We start from the raw sequence: 14,457 nt of genomic DNA on the forward strand, positions 1-14,457 counted from the left end.
ACCACCTCTAGGTCCCATGGCTTACGCAACAACTCCTGCTGCTCCAAACCACACTTATAATGACCGGCATGAAACCACCTCTAGGTCCCATGGCTTACACGGCAACTCTTGCTGCTCCAAACCAAACTTATAATGACCGCCGTGGAACCACCTGTAGGTCCCATGGCTTACGCGACAACTCCTGCTGCTCCAAACCAAACTTATAATGACCGCCGTGGAACCACCTGTAGGTCCCATGGCTTACGCGACAACTCCTGCTGCTCCAAACCAAACTTATAATGACCGCCGTGGAACCACCTGTAGGTCCCATGGCTTACGTGACAACTCCTGCTGCTCCAAACCAAACTTATAATGACCGCCGTGGAACCACCTGTAGGTCCCATGGCTTACGCGACAACTCCTGCTGCTCCAAACCAAACTTATAATGACCGCCGTGGAACCACCTCTAGGTCCCATGGCTTACGTGACAACTCTTGCTCCTCCAAACCAAACTTATAATGACCGCCGTGGAAGCACCTCTAGGTCCTATGGCTTACGCGACAACTCCTGCGGCTCCAAACCACACTTATAATGACCGCCGTGGAAGCACCTCTAGGTCCTATGTCTTACGCGACAACTCTTGCTGCTCCAAACCAAACTTATAATGACCACCGTGGAAGCACCTCTAGGTCCCATGGCTTACGCGACAACTCCTGCTGCTCCAAACCAAACTTATAATGACCACCGTGGAAGCACCTCTAGGTCCCATGGCTTACGCGACAACTCCTGCTGCTACAAACCAAACTTATAATGACCGCCGTGGAAGCACCTCTAGGTCCCATGGCTTACGCGACAACTCCTGCGGCTCCAAACCACACTTATAATGACCGCCGTGGAACCACCTCTAGGTCCCATGGCTTACGCGACAACTCCTGCTGCTCCAAACCAAACTTATAATGACCGCCGTGGAACCACCTCTAGGTCCCATGGCTTACGTGACAACTCTTGCTCCTCCAAACCAAACTTATAATGACCACCGTGGAAGCACCTCTAGGTCCCATGGCTTACGCGACAACTCCTGCGGCTCCAAACCACACTTATAATGACCGCTGTGGAACCACCTCTAGGTCCTATGGCTTACGCGACAACTCTTGCTGCTCCAAACCAAACTTATAATGACCGCCGTGGAAGCACCTCTAGGTCCCATGGCTTACGTGACAACTCCTGCTGCTCCAAACCAAACTTATAATGACCGCCGTGGAAGCACCTCTGGGTCCCATGGCTTACGCGACAACTCCTGCTGCTCCAAACCAAACTTATAATGACCGCCGTGGAAGCACTTCTGGGTCCCATGGCTTACGCGACAACTCTTGCTGCAAAAAAATAAAATAAAAAATATGACTGGTGGAACAGCCACTAGGGCCCATGGCCTACGATTAATCAAAAACGAGGTTTCAATTAAGATTGCTGAAATTTTACCGTCGGAACGCAGAATTCCGAAAAATTCCGACGGAATGTAATGGTTACGGAATTTCGCTCTGACGGAATTCCGGATTTCCGTGGAATCTGAAATCGTACTTTCCGATCATTCCTAGTTATGGACTTACACAATTTTCAAATCTGAGGAAGCTGTTCCAGAGTCCTACCTAGGAGAACAGAGGCGCCAAAAGGATAAAAGGAAGCTAAATGAGCTTAAAAAACCAAATTCTTGGTAAATAGAGGAGGTAGTGGTGGACTTACCTCCTCCAAGTAGACACACAACGACTGTAGTAAAGACAGTCAATATATTTTATTTATGAACTCCAAATATGCAACGCATTTCGCAGGTTCAATCCCGCTTCATCAGGCAATAACAACGGAGCAATAGCATATGTGGTCAGTAGAAGAGCCAGGCACCTCTGTTCTCCTGCATAATATTGAGTCCTCCCTGGGTGGAGGGTTGAACCCCCTTTTTCTCATCTACAGAGAGCGACTTCTTATTCCTGAGTGGGGTCAGGAAAATCTCCCCACCTGCCTTTACAGTGGTTGCCTAATGGTAACCCTGGTTTGTGAGTATTAATATTTACTCTATCTAGTAACCATTTACCAGTACATATTACACTATTGGGGCTCTTGGTGTTCCTTGTTTTTATCTGGAGTCCTACCTAGGGATGCCACATGGGGGATCTCCTCGTGATCAATGTAGAGGTGTGAGATGAGAAAGTGGCTGGATAGATCATCAGGGGCACAGACTCTGACATAAGAGATCAGGGTTAGATTCTTGCCTGAAGCTAGCACCTGTTCAGTAAGGTGTCCTAGGGCAAGACTCAGTCCCTAACACTGCCGGGTGGCCCTTAGTGGCTGCAGCTCTCAAGCACTTTGAGTACAACAGGAGAAAAAACGCTATACAAATTAGCATTATTAAATAGCTCTTAGTTCCAAGAGAACATCGCCTTGTAGGAACCACAAACACTGTTCACTGTCTGCTGATCATGCACCCGAGGTTTTTTCTTACATATTTTTGTTGCTGCACCTGTAGCCAGCTAAAAAGAGGGAAAGCTCTGCATCCTGGTTCCCTTTAAAGCGGTATAACATAAACGCTGACATAATATTCAATAAAAACATGTTTTCCTACTTTTTATATCTCATACGGTTATCATATTTGCTTTTGTGCATAAGTATTATTATTCATTTCGAAATTAGTTTCCAAAGTACATTTTTTTTTGCTCTGAGAGCTGACATTGCATTTTATTCATAACTGGTGTATTCATATTGTAATGTACGCAGAAATGCTTCCTGAGTATCTGTCTGTGTTCTGGAGTGTCTTAATTGCCAGAGAATGTTTACATTCCTCACTTGATAAAATGAAGTAAACACAAGATAGTGTTTCAGGGGCGTAGCAATAGGCCCTGCAGCGCCTGCGCCCGCGGGGGGGCCCGCCCCCCCCCCTGGGGCCCGCTCAGGGCCGTTTTTTGGGGGCTGGAGGGGTGGCAGCATGAGGGGAAAGCCTTGCCCACAGTCGGCGGGGAGAGGGGAAGTTCCCCCCTCTCACTCACCTCGGGGCTCTCCCCTCTGCGCTCCCCTCCAGCTAGTTACCGTCTGTGGGCAGCGGGCAGCAGCGGCAGATACATACCTTATTCCTTGCGTTCCATCGCCGCCTTCTCGCTCTAGCTCTTCCGGAAGCGGAAGTGACGTTAGCCGCTAGAGCGAGAAGGCGGCGATGGAACGCAAGGAAGAAGGTATGTATCCCGCCGCCGCTGCTGCCCGGCCCGCTGCCCACAGACGGTAACTAGCTGGAGGGGGGCGCAGAGGGGAGAGCCCCGAGGTGAGGGAGAGGGGGGAACTTCCCCTCTCCCCGCCGATTGTGGGCAAGGCTTTCCCCTCATGCTGCCACCCCTCCAGCCCCCAAAAACCGGCCACGAGCGGGCCCCGGGGGGGGCGCTCTGAAATTCTGCAGGGGGATTTTCAGGTGTCTGCTGCCCACATTACGATTTTCAGGTGTCTGCTGCCCACATTACGATTTTCAGGTGTCTGCTGCCCACATTACGATTTTCAGGTGTCTGCTGCCCACATTACGATTTTCAGGTGTCTGCTGCCCACATTGCGATTTTCAGGTGTCTGCTGCCCACATTACGATTTTCTGGTGTCTGCTGCCCACATTGCGATTTTCAGGTGTCTGCTGCCCACATTACGATTTTCTGGTCACTGCTGCCCACATTGCGATTTTCAGGTGTCTGCTGCCCACATTACGATTTTCAGGTGTCTGCTGCCCACATTACGATTTTCAGGTGTCTGCTGCCCACATTACGATTTTCAGGTGTCTGCTGCCCACATTGTGATTTTCAGGTGTCTGCTGCCCACATTACGATTTTCAGGTGTCTGCTGCCCACATTGCGATTTTCAGGTGTCTGCTGCCCACATTGCGATTTTCTGGTGTCTGCTGCCCACATTAGGATTTTCTGGTGTCTGCTGCCCACATTACGATTTTCTGGTCACTGCTGCCCACATTGCGATTTTCTGGTGTCTGCTGCCCACATTACGATTTTCAGGTGTCTGCTGCCCACATTACGATTTTCAGGTGTCTGCTGCCCACATTGCGATTTTCAGGTGTCTGCTGTCCACATTACGATTTTCAGGTGCCTGCTGCCCACATTACGATTTTCAGGTGTCTGCTGCCCACATTACGATTTTCAGGTGTCTGCTGCCCACATTACGATTTTCAGGTGTCTGCTGCCCACATTACGATTTTCTGGTGTCTGCTGCCCACATTAGGATTTTCTGGTGACTGCTGCCCACATTGCGATTTTCTGGTGACTGTTGCCCACATTGCGATTTTCTGGTGACTGTTGCCCACATTGCGATTTTCTGGTGACTGCTGCCCACATTGCGATTTTCTGGTGACTGCTGCCCACATAAGGATTTTCTGGTGACTGCTGCCCACATTAGGATTTTCTGGTGTGTGCTGCCCACATTATGATATTCTGGTGACTGACTGCTGCCCACATTAGGATTTTCTGGTGACTGCTGCCCACATTACGATATTCTGGTGACTGCTGCCCACATTAGGATTTTCTGGTGACTGATGCCCACATTGCGATTTTCTGGTGACTGCTGCCCACATGGCGATTTTCTGGTGACTGCTGCCCACATGGCGATTTTCTGGTGACTGCTGCCCACATTACGATATTCTGGTGACTGCTGCCCACATTAGGATTTTCTGGTGACTGATGCCCACATTGCGATTTTCTGGTGACTGCTGCCCACATGGCGATTTTCTGGTGACTGCTGCCCACATGGCGATTTTCTGGTGACTGCTGCCCACATGGCGATTTTCTGGTGACTGCTGCCCACATTGCGATTTTCTGGTGAACTCTGCCCACATTACGATTTTCTGTCCCACATTACGATATTCTGGTGAACGCTGCCCACATTACAATTGTCTGGTGAATGCTGTCCACATTACAATTTTCTGGTGACTGCTGCTCACGTTACGATTTTCTGGTGACTGGTGCCCACATTACGATTTTCTGGTGAACTCTGCCCACATTATGATTTTCTGGTGAACTCTGCCCACATTATGATTTTCTGGTGAACGCTGCCCACATTACGATTGTCTGGTGAATGCTGTCCACGTTACAATTTTCTGGTGACTGGTGCCCACATTACGATTTTCTGGTGAACTCTGCCCACATTATGATTTTCTAAAGGCCCACATTACGATTTTCTGGTGAACTCTGCCCACATTACGATTTTCTGGCCCACATTCTGATTGTCTGGTAAAATGCTGCCCACTTTACAATTAATTTACAGTGAAACGCTGCCCCATTACGATTATTTGGCACCTATGGGGGGGCCATCCAAATATCCGCAGGGGGGCCCAGTGATTTCTAGTTACGCCCCTGTAGTGTTTACTTAATTTTCAGTTTAGATGCGTCCAGCTTACCCTGCAGGGAGCTTGGAAGTCCTGTGTTTAACTAGTTGAATGCTGTTCTAGTAAAAAAAAAAAAAATGGTGGTAGTATATAATATGCTGTAAAGAAAAAATGCTGGGTTTCATTCCGCTTTAAATGATCTGCGTTGACAAAGCTTCTATTCACATTTTATTAAATGATTGCAATTTAAATTTCACAAACGTTTACATTTATTTGCACAAACGTTAAGATTTTCTTTAAGCTGCTATATGCAAACCCAAGATACAGGAAATAGCAGTGCATGAATAATGTGGTCAGTGGCTGCTTATTGCATCACATGTTGTTGTTATGGTTGTCATTGCGTCCATCTGAACATTTATAGATGTCTCCATCTGTATTGAGAAGCCAGAGACTTCCAGCATCATAACTGACATGCTTAAAGGATCCGCAGAAGTCCTGCAAACTCCATGATGTCCCAGTCGGGGTGCTCTCGGTGATCCCTTCCCTATGAAACAAGATGTCCATGCTTAGAGGTTGTGCATAATACATAAAATGACTTACACTAACAAACGTATAAAAATAGAGGATACCGTATATACTCGCATACAAGCCAATGACCCGCTTATAAGCCGAGGTACTCACCCTTTCCCTCAGAAACCAGGAAAAAGTGATATAGCCATCTCCACAGTAGCCAGATGTGCCCCAGTACAAGTCATCCACTCACCCCATAGCTAGATGTGCCTCAAGGATGATACAGCTGTGTCTCAGGAAGCCACTAGATGGCGTCATAGATATGAGACACAGCGATTGCCACACAGGAAGAATCCCCGATCATTGCACAGCTGACACATTGCTGGGCACGCTTCGCTCCACAAGCCACAGGTAGTGTTGAGCAGTGCACTCTGCACACCATGTCGCAGGGGATGGAGGGACACGGACACAGCAGGGAGTCAGGGGACACAGGTAGTCCTGAGCAGCGCACTCTGCACACCATGTTGCAGGGGACGGGGGAGACACAGCAGGGAGCCAGCGGCAAGAGCAGGATCACAAGTGCACGATCCTTACACTCCTCTGCCAGTAACAAAACCTGCTCCACCATCCGTTCTGCTCCACTGACTCGCATATAAGCCGAGGGGGTAACTTTTCAGCACATTTTTTTGTGCTGAAAAATGAGGCTTATATGTGCATAAATAAGGTATATACAACTTGCTCAAAGCTGCCATGTCCTCCTGGATTTCCAGTACAGCGTAACATATGTAGGAAAACTGAACTGAGGATCTTGTAATGTGGCAAATTAGGGATGTAATTTAGAAGGGCAATTATGCCTATACATAATTACGATTTGTAAATTCAGTTGATTTCGCATCGTCATTCATAATTTCACGTAAAATGTCATGTAATTTTCGCATAATTTCATGCTGGCTTTAACAGTGAATAGCAAAGACCCCTTACATGCTATTGACACCAAAATAGCTACATAACTACATGTTAAAGAGACTCCATAACAAAAATTGCATCCTGTTTTTTATCATCCTACAAGTTCCAAAAGCTATTCTAATGCGTTGTGGCTAACTGCAGCACTTTCTACTATCACAGTCTCTGTAATAAATCAACTTATCTCTCTCTTGTCAGACTTGTCGGCCTGTGTCTGGAAGGCTGCCAAGTTCTTCAGTGTTGTGGTTCTGCTATGAACTCCCCCTTCCAGGCCCCTCTGTGCACACTGCCTGTGTATTATTTAGATTAGAGCAGCTTCTCTCTTATCTTTTACAAGTTGGATAAATCATCCTCTGAGCTGGCTGGGCTTTCACATACTGAGGAATTACAGACAAGGGCAAAGCTGTTTGCAGGAAGAAAAGAGCAGCCTGAAACTTCAGTGCATGGGGGAAAGAAACACACAAATGATCTCTTGAGATTCAAAAGGAAGGTTGTATACAGCCTGCTTGTGTATGGATGCATTTTCTATGTGTGGACATACTGTACATCAACCTACTTCCTGTTTTGGTGGCCATTTTGTTTGTTTATAAACAAACTTTTTAAAACTGTTTTTAACCACTTTTAATGCGGCGGGGAGCGGCGAAATTGTGACAGAGGGTAATAGGAGATGTCCCCTAACGCACTGGTATGTTTACTTTTGTGCGATTTTAACAATACAGATTCTCTTTAACCACTTAAGGACTGCAGTCATAAACCCCTTAAGGACCAGAGCCTTTTTTTCCATTCGGACCACTGCAGCTTTCACGGTTTATTGCTCAGTCATACAACCTACCACCTAAATGAATTTTACCTCCTTTTCTTGTCACTAATACAGCTTTCTTTTGGTGCTATTTGATTGCTGCTGCGAGTTTTACTTTTTATTATATTCATCAAAAAAGACATGAATTTTGTCAAAAAAATGACTTTTTTAACTTTCTGTGCTGACATTTTTCAAATAAAGTAAAATTTCCTATACATTTGAGCGCGAAAGTTATTCTGCTACATGTCTTTGATAAAAGAAAAACCATTCAGTGTATATTTATTGGATTGGGTAAAAGTTATAGCGTTTACAAACTATGGTGCAAAAAGTGAATTTTCCCATTTTCAAGCATCTCTGACTTTTCTGCGCACCTGTCAGGTTTCATGAGGTGCTAAAATTCCAGGATAGTACAAATACCCCCCCAAATGACCCCATTTTGGAAAGAAGACATCCCAAAGTATTCAGTGAGAGGCATGGTGAGTTCATTGAAGATTTTATTTTTTGTCACAAGTTAGCGGAAAATGACACTTTGTGACAGAAAAAAAAAAAGTTTCCATTTCTTCTAACTTGCGACAAAAAAAATGAAATCTGCCACGGACTCACTATGCTCCTCTCTGAATACCTTGAAGTGTCTACTTTCCAAAACGGGGTCATTTGTGGGGTGTGTTCACTGTCCTGGCATTTTGGGGGGTGCCTAATTGTAAGCACCCCTGTAAAGCCTAAAGATGCTCATTGGACTTTGGGCCCCTTAGCGCAGTTAGGCTGCAAAAAAGTGCCACACATGTGGTATTGCCGTACTCAGGAGAAGTAGTATAATGTGTTTTGGGGTGTATTTTTACACATACCCATGCTGGGTGGAAGAAATCTCTCCGTAAATGACAATTTTTTTATTTTTTTTACACACAATTGTCAATTTATAGAGATATTTCTCCCATGGGTATGTGGAAAAATACACCCCAAAACACATTATACTACTTCTCCTGAGTATGGCGATACCACATGTGTGGCACTTTTTTGCACCCTAACTGCGCTAAGGGGCCCAAAGTCCAATGAGTACCTTTAGGATTTCACAGGTCATTTTGAGAAATTTCGTTTCAAGACTGCTCCTCACGGTTTAGGGCCCCTAAAATGCCAGGACAGTATAGGAATCCCACAAATTACCCCATTTTAGAAAGAAGACACCCCAAGGTATTCCATTAGGAGTATGGTGAGTTCATAGAAGATTTTTTTTTTTGTCACAAGTTAGCGGAAATTGATTTTAATTGTTTTTTTTCACAAAGTGTCATTTTCCGCTAACTTGTGACAAAAATAAAATCTTCTATGAACTCACCATACTCCTAACGGAATACCTTGGGGTGTCTTCTTTCTAAAATGGGGTCATTTGTGGGGTTCCTATACTGCCCTGGCATTTTAGGGGCCCTAAACCGTGAGGAGTAGTCTTGAAACCAAATGTCGCAAAATGACCTGTGAAATCCTAAAGGTACTCATTGGACTTTGGGCCCCTTAGCGCACTTAGGGTGCAAAAAAGTGCCACACATGTGGTACCGCCGTACTCAGGAGAAGTAGTATAATGTGTTTTGGGGTGTATTTTTACACATACAGATGCTAGGTGGGAGAAATATCTCTGTAAATAACAATTATTTGATTTTTTTTACACACAATTGTCCATTTACAGAGAGATTTCTCCCACCCAGCATGGGTATGTATAAAAATACACCCCAAAACACATTATACTACTTCTTCTGAGTACGGCGATACCACATGTGTGACATTTTTTTGCAACCTAGGTGCGCTAAGGGGCCTAACGTCCTATTCACAGTTCATTTTGAGGCATTTGGATTTTAGACTACTCCTCACGGTTTAGGGCCCCTAAAATGCCAGGGCAGTATAGGAACCCCACAAGTGACCCCATTTTAGAAAGAAGACACCCCAAGGTATTCCGTTAGGGGTATGGTGAGTTCATAGAAGATTTTATTTTTTGTCACAAGTTAGTGAAAAATGACACTTTGTGAAAAAAACAATAAAAATCCAATTTCCGCTAACTTTTGACAAAAAATAAAATCTTCTATGAACTCATCATACACCTAACAGAATACCTTGGGGTGTCTTCTTTCTAAAATGGGGTCACTTGTGGGGTTCCTATACTGCCCTGGCATTTTACGGGCCCCAAACTGTGAGTAGTCTGGAAACCAAATTTCTCAAAAAGACTGTTCAGGGGTATAAGCATCTGCAAATTTTGATGACAGGTGGTCTATGAGGGGGCAAATTTTGTGGAAACGGTCATAAGCAGGGTGGCCTCTTAGATGACAGGATGTATTGGGCCTGATCTGATGGATAGGAGTGCTAGGGGGGTGACAGGAGGTGATTGATGGGTGTCTCAGGGGGGCGGTTAGAGGGGAAAATAGATGCAATCAATGCACTGGGGAGGTGATTGGAAGGGGGTCTGAGGGGGATCTGAGGGTTTGGCCGAGTGATCAGGAGCCCACACGGGGCAAATTAGGGCCTGATCTGATGGGTAGGTGTGCTAGGGGGTGACAGGAGGTGATTTATGGGTGTCTCAAGGTGTGATTAGAGGGGGGAAATAGATGCAAGCAATGCACTAGCGAGGTGATCATGGCTGGGGTCTGAGGGCGTTCTGAGGTGTGGGCGGGTGATTGGGTGCCCGCAAGGGGCAGATTAGGGTCTAATCTGATGGGTAACAGTGACAGGTGGTGATAGGGGGTGATTGATGGGTGATTGATGGGTAATTAGTGGGTGTTTAGAGGAGAGAATAGATGTAAACAATGGATTTGGGAGGTGATCTGATGTCGGATCTGCGGGCGATCTATTGGTGTGGGTGGGTGATCAGATTGCCCGCAAGGGGCAGGTTAGGGGCTGATTGATGGGTGGCAGTGACAGGGGGTGATTGATGGGTGGCAGTGACAGGGGGTGATTGATGGGTGATTGACAGGTGATCAGTGGGTTATTATAGAGTGACCATATTTTTGTGGGTCCAACCTGGGACGGGGGGGGGGGCGTGGGACGGGGGGGCGGCGCGCGCAGCGCGCCGCGGCGAAAAGTGGGAAGGAGTGAGGAGCACGCAGCGGCGAAGACTGGGGGAGGGGGGCTGCGCCGCGCCGAAAAAATGGGCGTGGCCATGACATTGTATGGGCGGAGGTAACGTAATGATGTAACAGCGAGGCATAAGAAAGCAGTGTTTACGCCATGATGTGGACAAACGAGACTTTGTATCATGGGTGTGCAGAAACTGTGTGATGCTAATAGTATACCGTAACCACAAAGCAGCAAACATAGCCATCTATGACCATTAAATAATAAATGCAGTAACAGTTACCCCGGACACCAGAAAATAAACGCAATAGGCAACATGTCAGTATAAAATAAATGCAATGCGGGCAAACATGTCAGTACAAAATAAACGCAATGCGGGCAACATGTCAGTACAAAATAAACGCACTGCGGGCAAACATTTCACCAGAAAAGAAACGCAATGCGGCAAACATTTCGCCAGAAAAGAAACGCACTGCGGGCAAACATTTCGCCAGAAAAGAAACGCACTGCAGGCAAACATTTCGCCAGAAAAGAAACAATGCGGGCAAACAATAACATTTCACTAGAAAAGAAACAATGCGGGCAAACATTTCACCAGAAAAGAAACAATGCGGGCAAACATTTCACCAGAAAAGAAACAATGCGGGCAAACATTTCACCTGGAAAAGAAACAATGCGGGCAAACATTTCACCAGAAAAGAAACAATGCGGGCAAACATTTCACCTGGAAAAGAAACAATGCGGGCAAACATTTCACCAGAAAAGAAACAATGCGGGCAAACATTTCACCTGGAAAAGAAACAATGCGGGCAAACATTTCACCAGAAAAGAAACAATGCGGGCAAACATTTCACCTGGAAAAGAAACAATGCGGGCAAACATTTCACCTGGAAAAGAAACAATGCGGGCAAACATTTCACCTGGAAAAGAAACAATGCGGGCAAACATTTCACCTGGAAAAGAAACAATGCGGGCAAACATTTCACCTGGAAAAGAAACAATGCGGGCAAACATTTCACCGGAAAAGAAACAATGCAGGCAAACATTTCACCTGGAAAAGAAACAATGCGGGCAAACATTTCACCTGGAAAAGAAACAATGCGGGCAAACATTTCACCTGGAAAAGAAACAATGCGGGCAAACATTTCACCTGGAAAAGAAACAATGCGGGCAAACATTTCACCTGGAAAAGAAAGCATTTACTCACCTGGCAGAAGTGTCCGGCCTCTGGCGCGCTGCTCCGTCCCGGGACCGTCTTCCTCCTCCTGCTCTTCTCTCCCGCGCTGACAGGGCTACGGCAAGATGGCGCCCGAAGCCCTGTACTAGTGACACAAATAGGTCTCCAGTACAGGGCTTCGGCAGCCATCTTGCCGTAGCCCTGCTCGCCTGCCGGTGTCGGAAACAGACACCGGAAGAGGAGGCTGGAGCGGGGCTGCGGGCAATGAACTGGCACGGCGTCTATAGACGCCGCTGCCAGTTCATTGAGGAGAGAGTGGCCAGAGTCCCGAGGCCGGGACGTCCCGCTGCTGAAAGCGGGACGTTTCCCGGGACCTCATTAAGCCTGGGACAGCGGACCCCGAATCCGGGACGTGTCCCGGGCAATCCGGGACGTCTGGTCACTCTAGTTATTACAGGGAATAACAGATGTAAATATTGCACTGGCGAATTGATAAGGCGGGGGTCTGAGGGCAATCTGAGCGTGTGGGCGGGTGATTGGGTGCCCGCAAGGGGCAGATTAGGGTCTAATCTGATGGGTAACAGTGACAGGTGGTGATAGGGGGTGATTGATGGGTAATTAGTGGGTGTTTAGAGGAGAGAAGAGATGTAAACACTGCACTTGGGAGGTGATCTGATGTCGGATCTGCGGGCGATCTATTGGTGTGGGTGGGTGATCAGATTGCCCGCAAGGGGCAGGTTAGGGGCTGATTGATGGGTGGCAGTGACAGGGGGTGATTGATGGGTGGCAGTGACAGGGGGTGATTGATGGGTGATTGACAGGTGATCAGTGGGTTATTACAGGGAATAACAGATGTAAATATTGCACTGGCGAATTGATAAGGCGGGGGTCTGAGGGCAATCTGAGCGTGTGGGCGGGTGATTGGGTGCCCGCAAGGGTCTAATCTGATGGGTAACAGTGACAGGTGGTGATAGGGGGTGATTGATGGGTGATTGATAGGTAATTAGTGGGTGTTTAGAGGAGAGAATAGATGTAAACAATGGATTTGGGAGGTGATCTGATGTCGGATCTGCGGGCGATCTATTGGTGTGGGTGGGTGATCAGATTGCCCGCAAGGGGCAGGTTAGGGGCTGATTGATGGGTGGCAGTGACAGGGGGTGATTGACGGGTGATTGACGGGTGATTGACGGGTGATTGACAGGTGATTGACAGGTGATCAGGGGGGATAGATGCATACAGTACACAGGGGGGGGGGAGGGTCTAGGGGGGTCTGGGGAGAATCTGAGGGGTGGGGGGGTGATCAGGAGGGAGCAGGGGGCAGTTTAGGGACTAAAAAAAAAATAGCGTTGGCAGATAGTGACAGGGAGTGATTGATGGGTGATTAGGGGGGTGATTGTGTGCAAATGGTGGTCTGGGGGGTGGGCAGGGGGGGGTCTGAGGGGTACTGTGGGCGATCAGGGGGCAGGGGGGGCAGATCAGTGTGTTTGGGTGCAGACTAGGGTGGCTGCAGCCTGCCCTGGTGGTCCCTCGGACACTGGGACCACCAGGGCAGGAGGCAGCCTGTATAATACACTTTGTAAACATTACAAAGCGTATTATACGCTTCCTATCCGGCGATCGTCGGGTTAACAACCCGCCGGCGCTTCCGATTGGCCGGCGGGTTGACGTCGCAGGTGGGCGGAGCCTATTGCCGGCGGATGCGCGCGCATCCCAGCGCGCGATCCCCGGCCAGAGAGTGCCCCAGGACCTGACGCCAATCTGCGTTACGTGGTCCTGGGGCTGCCACTTTGCCGCCGCCAATATGAAGTAGGCGGTCGGCAAGTGGTTAAGGAGAATCGTGTGTACAAGAATGTGAATATTGGGTACAAGAGAGAAAAATAATTTTCCAAAAAGACCTTGTAGTTTTTGAGAAAATTGATTTGATAAAAATGCAAAGAAATAAAAAAAAAAAAAACTCTGTAAAATGACATTTTAACCATTTTTCTTTGCATATTTAAAATCAATTTTCTCAAAAACTACAATTCTAAAACTACAAAAAGTTCTTTTTTCTTGTACCCACTATCCTCCTTAACATATGTAGCTATTTTGGTAGTAATAGCGTATATAGGGGCTTTGCTACTAACCGCCAAAGTCGGCACAACATTTACGAATTCACGAAAAATTACGCCATATTATGAATTATTTCTATTACATACGAAATTAATTAAGATTTTCTCTGAAATTTCGCATTACGTTTACTATGGGTTATGGATCTTTACAGCGCCACAGTTATTGTACAGTGTTTTTTGCAGTGATCATAAAAAAAAAATTGTGTCACTGCGGTGGGCGGGTGAGGGTTTGGCCGAGTGATCAGAAGCCCGCAGGGGGCAGATTAGGGCCTGATCTGATGCGTAGGAGTTCTAGGGGGTGTCAGGTGGTGACAGGAGGTGATTGATGTGTGTCTCAGGAGGTGATTAGAGGGGGGAATAGATGCAAGCAATGCAGTGGCGAGGTGATCAGGGGGGGTCTGAGAGTGATCTGAGGGTGTGGGCGGGTGATTGGATGCCCGCAAGGGGCAGATGAGGGTCTGATCTGATGGGTAGCAGTGACAGGTGGTGACAGGGGGTGACGGGGTGATTGATAGGTGAT

General features: G+C 47.2%; 1 protein-coding gene across 1 annotated transcript in view; it reads right to left on the bottom strand.

The window, feature by feature from the left end:
• Window positions 1–5,673: 5,673 nt before the first annotated feature.
• LOC137523118 (fish-egg lectin-like) overlaps window positions 5,674–14,457 on the bottom strand; it is a 43,649-nt gene continuing 34,865 nt past the window's right edge. The window contains exon 4 of the mRNA XM_068243347.1: window positions 5,674–5,873. Coding sequence (XP_068099448.1) covers window positions 5,702–5,873 — 172 coding nt within the window. The 3' untranslated portion in view covers window positions 5,674–5,701. The remainder of the gene's footprint in view (window positions 5,874–14,457) is intronic.

The sequence above is a fragment of the Hyperolius riggenbachi genome, chromosome 6, assembly GCF_040937935.1.
Source record: "Hyperolius riggenbachi isolate aHypRig1 chromosome 6, aHypRig1.pri, whole genome shotgun sequence".
Taxonomy (NCBI): domain Eukaryota; kingdom Metazoa; phylum Chordata; class Amphibia; order Anura; family Hyperoliidae; genus Hyperolius; species Hyperolius riggenbachi.